Here is an 18,645-nt window from a genome sequence, read left to right on the forward strand (position 1 = left end):
CTTGTAATACCCGTTTTATCTGCCGTCTATTTCCCAGGGTGCAGTGCTGGCTGCTGTTTCCAGCCACAAATTTAACTCCTACTATGGGGATCCCCCAGAGGAGCTCCATGACTTCTCAGATGACCCCACCTCCTCAGGTAAACCACACATAGCAGATGTCCCCACCTCATCTCTGAATGTTCTCCCCATCATGTAAACACCAATGTGTGCAGCAACTAAAAGCAAGACATCAATTTCACCATTTCTGGTTTCTTCCCCAGTGTGACAGTCATCTGTAGCAGCAGAACTTCCCAGTTTTAATGGAAACATATATTACCCAACAGCATCACTTCTCTGTCTCTGCCTCTGACTTTCACTTCCTGCAATAAGAAGACTCTGTATCGTCTAGATTGTCTTTTGTGTGTGTTCACATCCTGCAAGAAAGAGCAGACGTGTTTTAGTGTCGCCCAATGAATGGCTCAGCCAGACAAACTAAAAGCATCAAGCGTGTCCGTCCTGCTGAAGTTGGCACTCTGTTGCAACCACATTTCCTTGAGGTTTATTTTAGTGCCTGCAGAGCTTTAGACAGGTTGACCCTCTCTAGATCCCTCTGTTTTCCCTCAAACTCTTAAGTCCACATTTTGCAGCAAACCTCCTCTAATTTTAGCCTCTTTCTGTGATGTTCTGTTTTTTTCTGCTCTGCTGTCTGTAGGACTGCTAGCTGCTGAAAGTACGTATCCCCCTCCTACCCATCCTTAGTGTTCTCATCGCACCACTTTGCATTATAGATGCATTTTCCTTCATGTTGGTGTTGAATGATGCAAACACTAACTCCATCCTCCTGTGTCTTCCTCAGCGTTTATTTTTCTGTCTCCCTTTTGAGAAATCTGATGTAACCTTTTTTTCTTTGATTCCCAATGCTTTCCCTCTGAACCATAAAGATGATTTGTTGTTTACATGCATCTTTAGAAAAACCTTAAGAACAGTATTCTTCAGTATAGATATGAATTTGCTTTATATCAATCATGTGATGCATGTAAACACACATGTACAACATTTTCATACTGTTATTAACCCTCTTCAGGCAGGTGTTGCAGATTTGCAACAACTTAGCCAGGCTTTGCAAGTAACTTGAGCCTGAGAGGGTTAATGAGTGAATTTGCATGCTTGCATATTTGTGTCTTAAATGCAACAGTGGCGCTACATTATTAAATTAGACTACTTTATATCATCTCTTCAGCTGCATTTTGTGCTACATTTTCTTGTAAACCTGGGGAAAATGTTGATCTAACCATTTAACAGAAATTTTTCAATTTTTTTGAATTTTTTTTTTAACTTCGTTCATCTAAAATTATCCATTATGATGCCACCTTTAAACTGAGTTAATATATGTGACTGGATACATTTTAAATAATTGCTCTTGTAGAGCATCTTGTAAAAAGTATTCATACTTTTAGAACTTTTGCACACAGAGGTCAGAGGTTAGCAACTTTTGCAATTCATAGTCACTTTTGACCTCACTGCTAAAATGTAAAATTTGTTTGTAGCTGCAAAAAAGGAAGAAATGATTTACACTTTTGATGAAACGTGCAATTTTGAACTTGACCTAAAATGCTTGGTTCATCATAGCGAGAAAAAAAAGACAGCTGATTAAACTTTTTCCATAAATATAGAAATTAACTCGTATCCATAGCGAGTTAACATGAAGCACATATAGGTCCTCAGAATATTAGCATATTGTGATAAAGTTCATAATTTTTCATTATGTAATGATAATAATTTAACATTCATATATTTTAAATTCATTGCACACGAACTGAAATATTTCAGATCCTTTTCTTGTCTTAGTACGGATGATTTTGGCATACAGCTCATGAAAACCCAAAATTCCTATCTCACAATATTAGCATATCATGAAAAGGGTCTATGAACCTCATCATCTGAATCAACAAATTAACTCTAAACACCTGCAAAAGATTCCTGAGGCCTTTAAAACTCCCAGCCTGGTTCATCACTCAAAACTCCAATCACGGGTAAGACTGCTGACCTGACTGCTGTCCAGAAGGCCATTATTGTCTTACCCAAGCAAGAGGGTAAGACACAGAAAGACATTTCTGAATGAATAGGCTGTTCCCAGAGTCCTGTATCAAGGCACCTCAGTGAGAAGTCTGTGGGAAGGAAAAAGTGTGGCAGAAAAAGCTGCACAACAAGAAGAGGTGACCGGACCATGAGGAAGATTGTGGAGAAGAGCCGATTCCAGACCTTGGGGGACCAGCGGAAGCAGAGGACTGAGTCTGGAGTAGAAACATCCAGAGCCACTGTGCACAGGCGTGTGCAGGAAATGGGCTACAGGTGTCGCATTCCCCAGGTCAAGCCACTTTTGAACCAGAAACAGCAGCATAAGCCCCTGACCTGGGCTACAGAGAAGCAGCACTGGACTGTTGCTCAGTGGTCCAACGTACTTTTCTCGGATGAAAGCAAATTTTGCATCTCATTCGGAAATCAAGACGCAACACTCTGGATGAGCTAAAGGCCACTATCGAAGCATCCTGGGCCTCCATAACACCTCAGCAGGGCCACAGGCCGATGGCCTCCATGCCACGTCGCATTGAAGCAGTCATTTCTGCAAAAGGATTCCCGACCAAGTATTGAGTGCATAACTGTACATAATTATTAGTTGGTTGACGATTTTTGTATTAAAAACACTTTTCTTTTATTGGTCAAATGAAATATGTTTGTGAGATAGGATTTTTGGGTTTTCATGAGCAAAATGCCACAATCATCTGTATTAAGACAATAAAGGACCTGAAGTATTTCAGTTAGTGTGCAATAAGTTTAAAATGTATGAATGTAAAATTTTTATCATTACATTATGGAAAATAATTAACTTCATCACAATATGCTAATATTTTGAGAAGGACCTGTAGTTTGAAGATATTTTTAAAGGCTTCTGTTGGTATTTCATGCTTGAAAACATAAAAACTTCTAAAATTACGTTCCCTTTTTGCTTTTACAATAAAAAACACTTCTTTGGTTTTATCAGTCTCATGCAATCCTGACGTTGCAAAAGTGACCTAAGCCAAAAGGCCACGCAAGCCGACCATTACAGAATCAAGCAAGGAAGAGAAAATGTGAGGTTGAACTTTAGAAGTAATTATTTGTTGTTACCAGTTTGTCGCACAAAATACATTAATGTGATAAAAGTTCAAGGTGTGTGAATACTGTTTGATGTGATTAGCTGCTCTGTACAGTTTATCTTAGAGGGCGTCTGTTGCAGAATCCATAAATCACATCCCAACTCTTTCCTGATTTATCTTCCACATATTTTTCTTGCCCCTCACCCAAACTGTGACTTTTTGAAGTGACTTTCCTCTGACTTTTCTATTGATGCCTTGTACTGCTGTTTCTCTGGTTTTGCTGCATGTATGGGCGATGCAGCAGGTACTTGGGGGTTAAATAGTTTTGTGTGTGTGTGTTTTTCTGTGTTGTGACTCCTTACTTTTCTGCTTTTCTTTGTGTGGCACTTTTTCCTTTTGCTCGTTTGTAGATGTTGTTGCAACCTTTGTGTTTGTGACTAGATGTTTGGTGTTTTCGTGTTTGTCTAGTACTGAATGCTCTGTATCTTTGTGAATGTTTGTTTGGCTACAGTCAGGATGATGGTATAATGTGTGCATGCATGTGTGCTCAGGGGCAGTATCGCAGGTTTTGGACAGTTTAGAGGAGATTCATGCATTGACGGACTGCAGTGAGAAAGACATGGACTTCCTGCACAGCGTCTTCCAGGATCAGCACCTCCACACCCTGTTAGATGTGAGTTAATCTCATCCTTTTTCCTCTGTAATATCAAAACTGTCCTCTTGTGGTCAGAATCAATCAGAAATATGTTTGTATTTGGCCTGAATTATCATCATGTTTCTCAGCTGTATGACAAAATCAACACCAGGTCGTCCCCTCAGATTAGAAACCCTCCAAGTGACGGAGTGCAGAGAGCCAAAGAGGTGAGGCAGTTGATTTTCACACACTACCCATTTTAATATCTAAATTCTACAAAATAAGACACCTAATGTCTGCACAGGTACTGGAAACCATTGCCTGTTACCCGGAGAACATGGAAGCCAAGGAGCTCAGGAAGATCCTCACGCAGCCGCACTTCATGGTGGGATTACTTAGCACAACATCCACTCCTCATTGTCTAAGAGATCCTTGTTACGTTGAGTGTGGGCTTATTGGTGTGTGTTACTGCGACCCGGTGTGTCAGACGCCAGGGCTCTTTTGACAATCCACACAAAGCTGCTTAGCACCTGAGCTTGGCAAAGCCCCAGTGGATGATAGACACATGCAGAGGAAGCGACGCACAGAGCGAGTCATTAGGAGCTCTGCTGTAAACCTGAACACGGTGTGGTTACGTTTTGAGGTTTTGCTGTCAGAACTGCAGTGATAAACAAGGGACTGCTGTAGGGCCTGAACAGACCTGAGGCGGACACTGTTGAGGCTGGAATCTGTGAAGAAAACAAGGTAGTAAAATGCTAATTTTTAACAGTTTATTCAGTTGTGTAGACATGTGGTTTATTTGTGCAAACTGTAAGGCTAATGGTTGTATTACGCTGCTGTGGTGGCATCATAAGGTGTATCCCTGCGCTGATCCAGTGTGTGACACTTACCAAAGCCGTCACGCTTCAGATTTAGTTCAATCCAATTAGGCCGCTCTGCTTTCTGACCCGAACAGACTCGGATTGTCATCCCGACAGACATTTTACCTCTGCCCCATAGCAGAGTGAATGCAAAAGGATTTAAAGTGGCAGCACGAGGAAAAACATCCCTCTGCTATTGTTAGGATCTCTGATTTCTCATTGGCGTAGTGAGGCAAACGGTTGGAATATCTGGTTGTTACTCTGCGATCTCAGCTTCTGGATGATCTCTGCCCACCCAGGCTCTGCTGCAGACCCATGATGTAGTGGCACACGAGGTTTACAGCGACGAGGCTCTGAGGGTCACCCCGCCACCCACTTCCCCTTACCTGAACGGTGACTCCCCAGACAGCACCAACGGGGACATGGATCTGGAGAATGTGACCAGGGTCCGGCTGGTCCAGTTCCAGAAAAACACTGACGAGCCAATGGTTTGTAAACGGAGAAACGAATGTTTTACGTTTCATCACTATGATCTTCTGATCTCTGTTCCTCTTCCTGTTGTAGGGCATTACTCTTAAAATGAATGACCTCAACCACTGTATTGTGGCACGTATCATGCATGGTGGAATGATACACAGACAAGGTATGTGCTCATTAGAGTTTATCTTTTCAATCAGGATCTATGTGAATTGCGTGTCTTCCTCAGGGACGCTGCATGTTGGAGATGAGATTCGAGAGATCAATGGCATCAGCGTAGCCAATCAGACGGTAGAACAGCTGCAGAAGATGCTGGTACGTCATAATATCCAAGTTAAATATTTTAAATGGTGTTTCTCCAGCATGATCTACAGAATGAAGTTAGTTATTTTTAGCTCTACGTGTTTGAGAAAATCATTTTCTGTAAGAGTAATTCATAAGATCTGTGAATTGTTCAGCTAAATTTTAGAAAACACAAGTCTTAGTTCCAGAAAATGACCTAGTTGTTTTATCAAACCTCCTAGAAAGTTTTAGGTAATTTGTATATCGAACTCTCTTACCTCCAGGCAAAAAACAAAAACAAAAACTAACAGTAGTTACCGGTTGTGTTATTTGTAGTGCTTCCAAGATGCAGATTTGCACATTTCAGTGATGATACTTTTTTCTTGTGCTTGACTGTTGAAATAATGTAATCTGATCTCAACAGAGGGAAATGAGAGGCAGCATCACTTTTAAGATTGTACCCAGTTACCGCTCCCAGTCAATGTCATGCGAGGTACAGCAGACGGAATGAAGGTTTTCTTTCTTTTGTCAGACGGGAAAATAATTAACTGTTTTTGATTTGCTGTTGCAGAAGGAGTCACCAGATTTGTCTCGCCAGTCACCTGCAAACGGTCATGCTAGTGTCACCAGCTCCATCCTGGTATTTTGACTCATTTTCTCTCTTCAAACATGTTTTATTTTAGAATGATACAACAACTTATGAGAAAAGTGTATCAAAATAAAAGCATACATTGTCTGACAGCATATTTTTGTTCCCCCTCAGGATTTGCCTTCGACGATTCAGCCCAAAGGCCGTCAGGTGAAACTCGCCGTTCAATCAGCATAGCTCCACTCTACTCTGTCGGTTCCGCTCCTTGCCTTTCAAATCGCAATTTTTCTAAATGTGTACACAAGGCGGGCTTCTTTGACTGTATTCCAACATCACACACACAGACGTATAAAATGCAGTACGGATATTTAGACATAACATCCTCTTATGGGTCCCCATCACACTTTTGTTTATGAGCGCCTATTTTCATTTTCTACTGCATGATACATGTGTGTGTGATGCTCTCAACCCCTTAGATCACCAGACCTGCCATCAAGGACAAATTGTCCATCAAGGTAAGAAGTAAAACCAAGTGGATCCTCCCTCCCCCCCACCGTTTTTTTGTAGAAGTAGATCCCAGTCCCCATTTCACTCTGCACAGTTTGGTACGTCATCACAGTGTTGTTCTGACCCAATGCTGCTTCTCAAACTTTCACTAGTGGTCGTGATAGGCCACAAACAATTGGGGCACACACCATCAACCCAAACGGATACATCCGCAGGCAAAGACACAGAACAGCTCTTCGTACAGTCATCTCTGTCCATGTGTGCGCTTCTCTTCCTGCTTCGGCTTATATACACCTGAGCTTCCAAATGCTTTCTTTCTTCTTAACAATTTTGCTGTTCTTGTTTTTGTTGTTTTTATATGAGCAGCTTTGCAAATCCTCTTCTCTCATGGCTGCAGGACCATTCTGTGCCACGTCAGTAGGTAAAACACTCGGCTCTCTCTGTGTTACGCCCACAGATTTACGTACGTGCTCAGTTTGAGTATGACCCGGCAAAGGATGACCTTATCCCTTGTAAGGAGGCTGGCATTCGCTTCCGCGTTGGCGATATCATCCAGATCATCTCCAAGGACGACCACAACTGGTGGCAGGGAAAGCTGGAGAACACCAAGAACGGCACGGCCGGCCTCATCCCCTCGCCTGAGCTGCAAGAGTGGTGAGAACAATTAAAAAATCCAAACGTCTTGGAAAATCTTTAAAGAAGATGTTTAAAATATGTAGACATAAATTTATGTTAAGGTCACGTTGCTTTTGCGTCTTCAGGCGTGTAGCGTGTATAGCTATGGAGAAGACCAAGCAGGAGCAGCAGGCCAGCTGCACCTGGTTTGGCAAAAAGAAGAAACAATACAAAGATAAATATCTGGCCAAACACAATGCAGGTAAGAAAAACAACCAACTCTTTTTAACTTGCCTGAATGTTCATACAATAATATTATGTAAAGATTAAGTAGTGAAAAGTTTGCCTTGTGAGACAGGATTTAACCTCTTTGTGCTTCTCAGTAGTGCCAGTTGTTTTAGCGATGCAGTGAAGTATAGGGGGTCCAATCACATTGCTGCATTTAGAAACAGTTCAGACTGCATGTGTGTGTTTTCCCTCTGAATTCCCTGCTCTATCCTGCCAAGTTTTTCAGTGACTAACAGCTTGTGCTGTTGACAGTTTGTTGTTAATGTGCTTTTAGTTGAATTGTTGTTCTTTTATTAACCCTTCCGCTCCCGCCCCTTTGTCCATATTTCATGCCGTCTCTTACCCAATGACATGGCTGCATGTAAGTAAAGTTCTGTGTTCTTCCTTCTCTTTACTTTTACTTTGTCCTTTTTCCTAATGTTTTCTTGACTTTGAATGAGGACTGGTTTGTTATGAGATGCTCAGATGTGATTTGTTGAAAGCAATGTGATTCAGATTGATCTGTTTTTCAATCTGGCTGCGGCTTAGTTGCAAATAGGACTGATTTAGTGATTAAGTACTTGATTGGGGCTTCATTGTTTATGATATAACTAATTATTAAATATATATATCATGCTAATGTAGCCCTTTCCATCTGTTCTTCAGTGTTTGATCAACTAGATCTGGTGACATATGAGGAGGTCGTCAAGCTGCCATCGTTCAAGAGGAAAACACTTGTGTTGCTTGGTAAAAAACTGAAACAGGATGTAAATTTGTTTCAAGTCAGAATTACCTGTAATGAACTCTTGAAGTTCATTACAGAACTTGTGTTCTGTGTTGTTTTATAATTCTAATTACTTCAAAATATTTCTGTGGTGTTTTTCTCTGTAGTTTATCAGAATCCATCAGTAAACTAATGCCACAAAAATGACGTTAGTTTAATCAATCAACTTTTATTTGTATAACACATTTCAGCAGCAAGGCATTTCAAAGTGCTTTACATCAGAAACACAAAAACACAGTCATGCATCATGGAATAAACAATACATTGTTCCATCATTACATTTGTAATTGATTATGTTTCAAATACAATTCTAAACAGGTGTGTTTTGAGTTGAGATTTAAAGGAAGTGAGGGTTTCCGCTGTTTTACAGTTTTCTGGAAGTTTGTTCCAAATCTTTGGTGCTTCTGCTTCTCCTCTCTTGGTTCTGGTTCTGGGGATGAAAGGCAGACCAGAACCAGAAGACCTGAGAGGTCTGGAAGGTTGATAAAACAACAGCAGATCTTTATTGCATTGTGGTGCTAAACCATTCAGTGATTTGTAAACTAACAACAATATTTTAAAGTCTATTCTTTGAGCTACAGGGAGCCAGTGGAGGGACTGTAAAACTGGTGTTATGTCTCTATCTTTCTGGTTTTAGTGAGAATGTAAGCAGCAGCTTCTGGATCAGCTTCAGTTTAGCTTTAGTTTGCTAATTAGTGCTTGTTTCTGAAATTTTACATGTAAGCTACAACTTGCGTGCACAGTGCAGTTCGTCCAATGAAGAAGTGAGCAGAGTATTGTTTAATTGTAGATACAATCTGAAGCAAAAATTCACAATTTCTTGGTCTCCAACTAATTAAGTTAAATTTTTGCTGCTTCACTGGGTTGTTTTAGTGGCCCATAGCATTTTACCTCAACATTTGTTTCCCCTTTTAGTTTCTTCTTCAAACAAACTAAAACCACTTTTATCAGTAACACATTAAAGGACTTCTGCAATCAGCAGATCTATGTTAACGACACCAGAAAGTGCTGAGTCATGGAGTCTTAAACCTAAATGCATATTTTTCCCACACTTGTCGAATTGCATTTCAGTTTCTTGAAGGAGTTTAGAAACCCACATTGACTCGTAAGAGTTCTTATTAAATTGTGAATGAAAATGCAGATCTTACAACAAAGTATTAGGGCAGTGATAAATGAACGGGGGGGAATGTGGCCATGGAAATTTCTGCCAGAAAAACGTTGATATTCTGTGATGTCAAAAAGTTCAACATTTGCATGAAAAAAGGCAGAGAGAGATATGTGTAACAAAACAATTTCATGCAAAGTTTTGACTTTGCAATGTAACAGAATATCCTTTTTTATACAAATGTACAACTTTTTGACATCAGAAAATATTCAAAGTTTTTGAACATTTAGTCGTCTGTGACATTTTCTTTAATTTGATCTACAATGACCTAAATACTGTTTTAGAAACTTTCAAATAAATGCCCAGAAGGCTTGCCATACGCCAACTACAACAAAAGCTTTCTCTATTAGAAAGTACTACACCTTTTATGTCAAGTCTACCTTAGCTTAGTTCTGTGTTTAGAGCCTTCTTATATTTTGTTTAAATTAATCCTCGAATGTCTTGTGTGAACATTCAGGCGCTCATGGAGTTGGAAGGCGGCACATCAAGAACACACTCATTGCCAAACACCCAGACCGTTTTGCCTATCCAATTCCTCGTAAGTACATGCAGATGTTTTAGGTGGTCTTTGTAACCCGACCTTGAATTGACGCTCACCTATTTGTCTCTCGGTTCAGACACCACTCGGCCTCCCAAGAAAGACGAGGAGAACGGAAAGAACTACTACTTTGTGTCTCATGACCAGATGATGCAAGACATCAGCAACAATGATTACCTGGAGTACGGCAGCCATGAGGACGCCATGTATGGAACCAGGCTGGAGACCATCAGGCAAATCCACGCTCAGGGCATGATCGCCATCCTGGATGTGGAGCCGCAGGTAATCCAGGAGGGCGTTCTTGTCAAAAATAAATAAATCCATCAAACTTTAATACAAGAAAAAGTCATTGTCGCCTATCAATCTGGAAAGTGTTAAAAATACATTTCCAAACTGAAACTGTGACCCTTAAGTTGTCCTCTGAAAAATAAGTAAAGTTTGATGTTGTATTCACTGTTATAATAATTTGATGGTAAAATGTTTCAATCTAAAATCTTGATGACAATAAAAGCAAAAACAAGCAATCTAGGGGAGGTGAAATACAGTTTTCTCAAAACTGCATGGAGAGAGTTAATTTCTTTTGAAATATTTCATTTAGCAACATTGACAACATGGCAATAAAGATGAAGTAAGTAAAGCACTAAATCTCCAGAGACATGAGTGACTTACTTTGGCTCTGAGGAAGCCTTCACAATAGATAATAAATATGCAAATTAAACACTTTTAGTTTTAAAAACTGCATCTTAAGCTCATCATTTTTTCAGGAACATTTTATCCTCTAATGGCAATTTGTTTTAAAATCCCGTCTCTTGGTTGTAACAGAGACGACCCAGAGACCTATTAGCAATAACATAACAAATCTTATCGCTAACAGAATAACATCTTTAAGTCGAGATTTTTCTTCCCCATCAGGCATTAAAGATCCTGAGGACTGCAGAGTTTGCACCGTATGTTGTTTTCATTGCAGCCCCCACCATCACCCCGGGCATGACTGAGGTACGGTCTCCCATAACATCACTGATCCTGCTTGTTTACATGCGTCCTACTTCTTAGTTTGGATTCAAAAGCAATTCATCAATTATTGGGATAAAGGTATATCTTAAGAGAATCAAGCTGCCAACTGAATTCAAATAAAGAAAACAACTGTTAAGGCACCTTTTGCTATTTTCTTTCTTTCATGCGTTATGTCTCTGTAAATATTCTGCTTGTTTTAAGCATGTTTGCATTTTCTTCTGCATGCTTTTTATCACTTGCACCTAAGATCCCAAAGTGGTGCAGAAAATTGCCTGTAAGTACGGATGTGTGAGTTTTGTGTCTGTATTGACATTTGTTGTTTGTATATTTCTCAAAAGGTTCCATTAGATCCTTATTGTGTGACTTGTAGCATTACTGTTTCCTCTGAATACATCTTGTCTCTCAACATTAAGGGAAATTTAAAAGTTTCCCCAGCAGGTAAATTGCAATCAGAGTTGATGACATGTCTATTCTGTCCTCCTCCCCCGCAGGATGACTCCCTCCAGAGGCTCCAGAAGGAGTCAGAGATGCTACAGCGAACCTACGCTCACTATTTTGACCAGACCATCATCAACAACGAGATTGACGACACCATTCGCCTGCTGGAAGAGGCCGTGGACCTGGTGTCCAGCACCGCTCAGTGGGTTCCTGTCTCCTGGGTATACTGACAAACATCCTCCCTGTCCTTCTCCGTTCACCAGAAATCTGAAGTCTGTCGCTTCCTCGACTCGCGTCTCTCATTAGTCTCGTTTCTGTAAATAAACTGATGTTTAAAAAGTGGGGAAATGAAGAACAATGATTGCACACTTCATCCCCCCTCCTACCCATCTCTCTCAATAGCCTGAAAGGCTCATTGACATGTACATATATACATATGCGTGTATATATAAATAAAACTACATGAATATGGTTGTCCTCATAGTCGAAGGTGGGGAGTGGTGGAGCAGTGTAGTAGATATTTTGTAATTTTCATTTTGTAATCGATGGATGGATGAAAATATTGGAAAAGGCAATAGCAAGCATGACCATAGAACAGTCCTATGGAGTTGCCTGTGTGTGTGTGTGTGTGTGTGTGTGTGTTGGCCTTTTAAAGGCACTTCTTGTGGTACTGTGTGTTCTCTCTAACATCCCCCCAGACCCTTGGCCTCTGTGACAAACAAGCCGACCTTTGAAGCACATCTGAAGCTGCTACTGTGGCGACAACTCCCTGAGCTCTCAGTGAAGGTTTGGTTGAAGGAAAAAGCACTGCAAACCGGTTCTCTACTCCCCCCCGTTATCTATTATTTTACTGACCCTTTGTGCCTTTCAGCCTGTTGAAGGAGCACACTGCATCTATCTGTTGCTGTTGTTTCATGCCTCCCCTGACAAACCACTGACGGTCTATTGTTTACATGTCGGTTTGCACAAAATGGACAATGAAGAAACATACAAAGAAAGAGAACATTTTGTCACCTTGGCTTTGATTTGATTCTGCCCTCTTCCCTACAACACAATCAGGAGGTACCGACACGATTCCTTAAGACACAAACAGCAGATGAAAAGCACCGACTTTAACAAAGATGGGCTCTAAAACTGGAAGATGACCCCAAACCAAAAGGAGAACCTGCCTTACCAGATCCTGGAGGGGGCAGAAAACGTTCTTACCACCTATGCACACCCCTGGTTTCTGCCAGGCAGACTGCCACGACCGTGTTCTTCTAGTCCAACAGAGAGCCATTGCTTGTTAAAATGACAGAAAAGAGCTTTCAGCCCAAAAGCCACCGATTCAGAACTGTTACCTGTCGTCTTTAAAAATATGAAAAGTATTCTTGTTTTGGAGGCAAGAAAATAATTTTGTGTGTAAATGTCTCAATGGTGCGTACGTCATACGAGTGAATTACCAAGAGCCAGTGTATATTAACCCTGAAAAGAAGCTCAGTATGTGACATAACTTTCTCACACTTTACAAAAAGTGGAACAGCGCTCCCCTACCTAGCAGTCAGAAGGAGACCTGATGACATCAAATCTAAAGAGTTGTTTGAACTTGTGGTGTAGCAGCTGTTTTGGCCACTTTCAGTGTGGTGTTTTCTTTCATGTCCTGTGTAAATTACCTCTGCAACGACAGAAGCAGCTCCTCTGGAAAAAAAATGTTGTTCTTTTTGTTATTTCATTTTTAAAGAAAATATATTTCCTTTTACGTGTTTAAAGTAAAATGCTTTGTCTTCCTTTTTTTTCAGTGCAAGTTAATGTGTGGTGTACTTTCTGCGGCATCTACCTAAACAATACTTTCATTCAAACGTGACATCACAAGCACTTGGTAGGTAATTAAGATACAGTCTGAGGGGAAAGCATACTACTGTTTGTTTCCTGCAACCATAAAAATGTAATTAAAACCAAACTTTCTTAAAGAAGATATAAAGTTATCTAAAAGATGTATATTATGACAAAATTAACAGTGGGTGAACATTTGGGTGATATTTAAATATTTTACTATTAACAGTATAACATCAATGCAGAATCTTTAGACACTTCTCGAATCTTATTCGTTAAGTACTTTTTCAGCAATAACTAAATGTATTTCCAGCAAATATCAAAATCAGAAATTGATTATAAAAATATGTTTGTTGAAAAGTTGATGTACACAAACAATATAAGGCATTTTAAAAGAAAAATGCATTCATGTCTGTTACTCCAAATGTAGCATTTGTGTGGGAAGAATATATGTTAATATATTAAATTTCAGCATAGCCATAGCTGTTTGTGGAAACTGGAAAGTTTAACTGGGATTTTTTCAATACTATAGTTGCAATTTAAAAGAAAAGAAATCACCTAAAGCCTCACATACATATGTAGATATAAAGTTCCACAGAGAGTTTGAATTTTGAAGATACCTTTTGATCTACGTAATTTTAATCTTATACATTAAATCCACCAGCATTAAAACAGCTCTAACCTACGATTGTCCCTTCATAGTTGATTTCACTTTAAAAGTGGTCACAAGGTGCCACATAAACAGAAGGACAGAAACCAAACTTGTCTATTTCGTTTAACCATGTTAACCTATGGTTTTACAATTTCCACATGGAAAAATCTCACTGGAGGCACATTTGTGGTATTTGTAGAGGTTCAGCTGACTGCCTTGCTTGGCACAGTGGACTAAGTTTGTTATTTGGGCATATTGATCCCAAATAACAAACTCCATGACCAGGACTTTTCTGATATCATTCCACTTTGCAAGTTGTTAATATTTCTAACTGAAACTCAAGGAAAAATGAACAATGAACTTTTTTTTAACAAAATGTATTTAAAAAAAAATTATAGAAAATAAAACTTTACATCGCTGGATATATTTATAGGTTGAGTACCAGTTTAGATTAGTGCTAGTTTGGCATGCAGGGATGAGTCTATGCTTCCTGTACGAGGAGGCCCTCTTGTGAACTGTTGCATACATTTTTTCTATTTTTTTTTTCAAGTCTTTTTTCATTTTTCTTCACTAAAGATTTTATATTTTTCAGGAACAGTTTATGGAGATGAAGCAACAACTATAATAAAGAAAGAACATTATTGTTTAACATGTAATTTTGTGACTGTATCTGTATAATTTTTCTGTTCTTGTTCTCTCCACAACATTGTTATGTTTTGATGTTGTTACTGTCCTAGGATGTTTTACTTTATGTCATTTGTTGTGTAAGGTTGAATTTATTTTCTTACTGCTGTTTAGGTGACATGGACACTTTTATGTTTTTCATGATTTAGTGATGATGTTCTGTGATGTATTTCTTCTTCTTTTGATTGAACTGAGGTTGGGAAGGCCTGTTCTTTTTAGTTGGTGTTTAGCGGGTGGCTGGTTGTTTTTCCTCTGCAGTATTTTCTGTTGTGTTGTATTCTTTTTACTGCTGTTCTTTTGTGGTGCTTTGGAAGGTGGAGTGGTGGAGCTGATTGTTAATGTTTGATGACTTATGGTTGATTTTTCTCATACTTGCTTATGTGTTTCCTCCCAGGTGAGTATTGGCCCATTTGGTGGGTGATCTCTGGGTTAGAGATCAAAAGGAGGAATGTTGAGAATATCAGTCTGGTTAGCATAACTTTAAAAGATAGTCAACATTTATGCTTATGAAATATTAGAAGTAGCGTGAACATTTAAGGTACACTTTATGTGAGGCAAACTTAGATAAGGATCCAAGCTGTGGCAGCTGCTGACTCTCTGAATGCAGGAATGCAGTTCTGTTTCAGAAAACAGGGGGAGAGAGGAAGGTTCTCCAGAATGTAAGTGCAAAGCTGGATCCCATGGAGAAAAGACATCCTGGATGTATAAGGCAAGCAGCAGGAGTGGGTAAGATTATTGAAAACAACAAAAAAACAGCACACATTGTGACGGTTCATCCACTGCAGGTAATGACATCACACAGTGTAGTTGCATATGTGAACTCACAACATTTCACAGTGACAACCCTGAGAGAACAGAGATTGAGGAAGATCTTGGAATCTCCTAATATCACTTTTCTACATGATGGAGTGAACATGGCTGAAAGGATGTTGGCAGAGCTGGATATTTACCGTCTTTGTTGATGGTAAGTATTGATATTGAACAGGTGGAACAGAACCATCTTGATAAAATCATGCAAAATCAACAGAGGTTTCTTCAGAAGAACTATCTATCTGGAAAGCAAGAGGAGCCATTTGTCAGGATGGCTGGAAGCATGACCACCTAAAAAGGAGGACAGTAAAAACTGTGATCAAGGGCTTGATTACTCATTATATTCCAGTCATGGCTTCCTGGAACTAATCAGGTAGGTTGATGCTACACATTTCAGGAATCAGGAGCCCCGGAAAGTGGAACAAATGCTGTGATGAACACGTTCTTTGGTACAGTATGTCATCCACAATCACCAGGTAAAGTTCAGAGTTTGAATCAATTCAATCAAGAAAATAGGCTATAATCTGTGCCCAGACCAAATTTAATGGGGTAATTGCATTGCCTGTTATATTGCCTGTTGTTTTGATGTCTGTTAGGATGTCCGTTAATAAATTTACAGGGTTCTCTCCGTACGAGCGTCAGACTGGAAGGAGGTTTCCAGGACCAGATGCCCAAACTCTTGAATGGACAGGTGAGCCTTTACATTTATCTCATAAAGATGTTTTAATGAGTTTCAGATATTAGCGGCGGAGTTTACAGAGTATCAGGGGTCGCAGGAGAGGTCGGACTCGGAATCTACACCAGGGATCAACTGGGTGAGGCTGAGGGTCATCGACGGAGCGACTCCTCGGGCCAAAATGAAGTGGCAGCGTTCCTGGCGGTTCCAGGCCTCCAGGGAGAGGGCGGAGCTGACGGAGGAGAAGAATCGCATGACAGAGGAGGATCTTCAGTTTACACCAGGGGTGGAGGAGCATTCTCATCCCCAGTCTGACCCGGAGGAGGAGCCACAGTCTAGGCCAGGAGTGTAGCAGGTTCATTCTTGCTATAGGTTCTGGTTCCTGGCGTTTGAGGTTTTAAGGCCTGAAAAGGCATAATAATCCTTTTCGGGGTTTTTTCCAATTGACTGAGACAACACTCATTGTTATATTGGCATAATAATCCAATATTCAGTGAGCATCGCATATTCAAGTGGAGGCCCTGAGGATGGAAGCCCGAAAAACTATCGGGTTCACGAAAGGAGGAGTTGCGAACTCTTGCGAACTGTTGCGTACATTTCTTTTTTTCTCAAGTCTTTTTTCATTTTTCTTCACTAAAGACTTTATATTTTTCAGGAACAGTTTATGGAGACTAAGCAACAACTATAATAAAGAAAGAACATTGTTGTTTAGCATGTAATTTTGTGACTATCTGTATTTTTCTGTTCTTGTTCTCTCCACAACATTATGTTTTGATGTTGTTACTGTCCTGGAATGTTTTATTTTATGGTCATTTGTTGTGTAAGGTTGAATTTATTTTCTTACTGCTGTTTAGGTGACATGGACACTTATATGTTTTTTATGATTTTGTGATGATGTTCTGTGCACCTTGGTTGCTCTTTTCTGATATCATTCCAGTTTACAAGTTAATATTTCTAACTGAAACTTAAGGAAAAATGAACAATGAGTCCTTACAGATTTCTTATGTTTATGTCACATTAGAATTATTATTTGAAAGTTATACTCTGAACATTCACATCAAAACATATTCTAAGTTGGGTTTTATGTACGTTTATTTTTTCCAAGTTTAATACTGTTTTTTTTTCTTTGAGAAACGTCAAGAACTTTTTTTAACAAAATGTATTTAAAAAAATTATAGAACATCAAACTTTACATCTCTGGATATATTTATAGGTTGAGTACCAGTTTAGATTAGTGCTAGTTTGGCATGTAGGGATGAGTCTATGCTTCCTGTACGAGGAGGCCCTCTTGTGAACTGTTGCATACATTTTTTCTATTTTTTTTCTCAAGTCTATTTTCATTTTTCTTCACTAAAGACTTTATATTTTTCAGGAACAGTTTATGGAGACGAAGCAACAACTATAATAAAGAAAGAACATTATTGTTTAACATGTAATTTTGTGACTGTATCTGTATTATTTTTCTGTTCTTGTTCTCTCCACAACATTGTTATGTTTTGATGTTGTTACTGTCCTAGGATGTTTTACTTAATGTCATTTGTTGTGTAAGGTTGAATTTATTTTCTTACTGCTTTTTAGGTGACATGGACACTTTTATGTTTTTCATGATTTTGTGATGATGTTCTGTGATGTATTTCTCCTTCTTTTGATTGAACTGAGGTTGGGAAGGCCTGTTCTTTTTAGTTGGTGTTTAGCGGGTGGCTGGTTGTTTTTCCTCTGCAGTATTTTCTGTTGTGTTGTATTCTTTTTACTGCTGTTCTTTTGTGGTGCTTTGGAAGGTGGAGTGGTGGAGCTGATTGTTAATGTTTGATGACTTATGGTTGATTTTTCTCATACTTGCTTATGTGTTTCCTCCCAGGTGAGTATTGGCCCATTTGGTGGGTGATCTCTGGGTTAGAGATCAAAAGGAGGAATGTTGAGAATATAAGTCTGGTTAGCATAACTTTGAAAGATAGTTTTAAAAGTTTCTCATGTTTACACAATGGTAACTTTGAAAGAGGCTGAAAATAGATATTCTTTCTAGGATTTGAACCCTCTTGAAAGTTAATATATGAAACATTGACCAACTTATTTGACGTGTTAAGATGGTTTTTATGAAGTCATTCCACAAAATGTAATGTCACTTGGTTTTCTCAATTGTTTACTGGGTGATGGGTTCATAAGTGTGTGGTTTTGTGTCTTTATGATGTAAAGCACTATTTGTAGGAGTTCGAACTTCAAGTTTTGCAGGTGCTTGTTTGGCACAATGGATAGAGACTGGATATCATTTCATTGGTCCCAGTGGTTCTTAGTTCAATTCCTGCTTAAGACATGCTTTTAAAGTTTAACATGGAAAACTGACTTTGTGGTACTTGTAGGAGTTCGAACAGCAAGATCGGCAGGTGCTTGGTTGGCGCACTGCGTAAGAACTTGGGTTTCGGTGCCGATGGGTCTAAGTTCAAGACCCGCTTGTGGAATGGTCCGAAGCACAGTCTGCATCCAGAGTGACAGCTGGAGTTTTAAAGTTTAACATGGAAAACTGACTGTGGTACTAGTAGAAGTTCGAGCGGCTAGATCGGCAGGTGCTTGGTTGGCGCACTGCGTAAGAACTTGGGTTTCGGTGCCGATGGGTCTAAGTTCAAGACCCGCTTGTGGAATGGTCCGAAGCACAGTCTGCATCCAGAGTGACAGCTGGAGTTTTAAAGTTTAACATGGAAAACTGACTGTGGTACTTGTAGAAGTTCGA

The 18,645-nt window shown here is 39.6% G+C and overlaps 1 protein-coding gene across 7 annotated transcripts in view; it reads left to right on the forward strand.

Annotated features, from left to right (window-relative positions):
- Positions 1-13,052, forward strand: part of LOC129379072 (peripheral plasma membrane protein CASK-like) — a 34,254-nt gene extending 21,202 nt beyond the window's left edge. Inside the window, exons 11-30 of one of the 7 annotated variants that reach the window (XM_055059643.1) lie at positions 38-137; positions 692-709; positions 3,665-3,789; positions 3,900-3,977; positions 4,055-4,135; positions 4,910-5,098; positions 5,175-5,253; positions 5,317-5,402; positions 5,794-5,862; positions 5,941-6,009; positions 6,133-6,168; positions 6,435-6,473; positions 6,923-7,119; positions 7,227-7,342; positions 8,014-8,094; positions 9,754-9,834; positions 9,914-10,116; positions 10,747-10,830; positions 11,096-11,122; positions 11,340-13,052. In XM_055059643.1, coding sequence (XP_054915618.1) covers positions 38-137; positions 692-709; positions 3,665-3,789; positions 3,900-3,977; positions 4,055-4,135; positions 4,910-5,098; positions 5,175-5,253; positions 5,317-5,402; positions 5,794-5,862; positions 5,941-6,009; positions 6,133-6,168; positions 6,435-6,473; positions 6,923-7,119; positions 7,227-7,342; positions 8,014-8,094; positions 9,754-9,834; positions 9,914-10,116; positions 10,747-10,830; positions 11,096-11,122; positions 11,340-11,516 — 1,935 coding nt within the window. In that variant the 3' untranslated portion in view covers positions 11,517-13,052. The remainder of the gene's footprint in view (positions 1-37; positions 138-691; positions 710-3,664; positions 3,790-3,899; positions 3,978-4,054; positions 4,136-4,909; positions 5,099-5,174; positions 5,254-5,316; positions 5,403-5,793; positions 5,863-5,940; positions 6,010-6,132; positions 6,169-6,434; positions 6,474-6,922; positions 7,120-7,226; positions 7,343-8,013; positions 8,095-9,753; positions 9,835-9,913; positions 10,117-10,746; positions 10,831-11,095; positions 11,123-11,339) is intronic. The other 6 variants (XM_055059644.1, XM_055059645.1, XM_055059646.1 and 3 more) reach the window with 6 other exon arrangements.
- The last annotated feature ends 5,593 nt before the right edge of the window (positions 13,053-18,645 follow it).

This window comes from Poeciliopsis prolifica, unplaced genomic scaffold, assembly GCF_027474105.1.
Source record: "Poeciliopsis prolifica strain line A6 unplaced genomic scaffold, Auburn_PproV2 SCAFFOLD055, whole genome shotgun sequence".
NCBI lineage: Eukaryota > Metazoa > Chordata > Actinopteri > Cyprinodontiformes > Poeciliidae > Poeciliopsis > Poeciliopsis prolifica.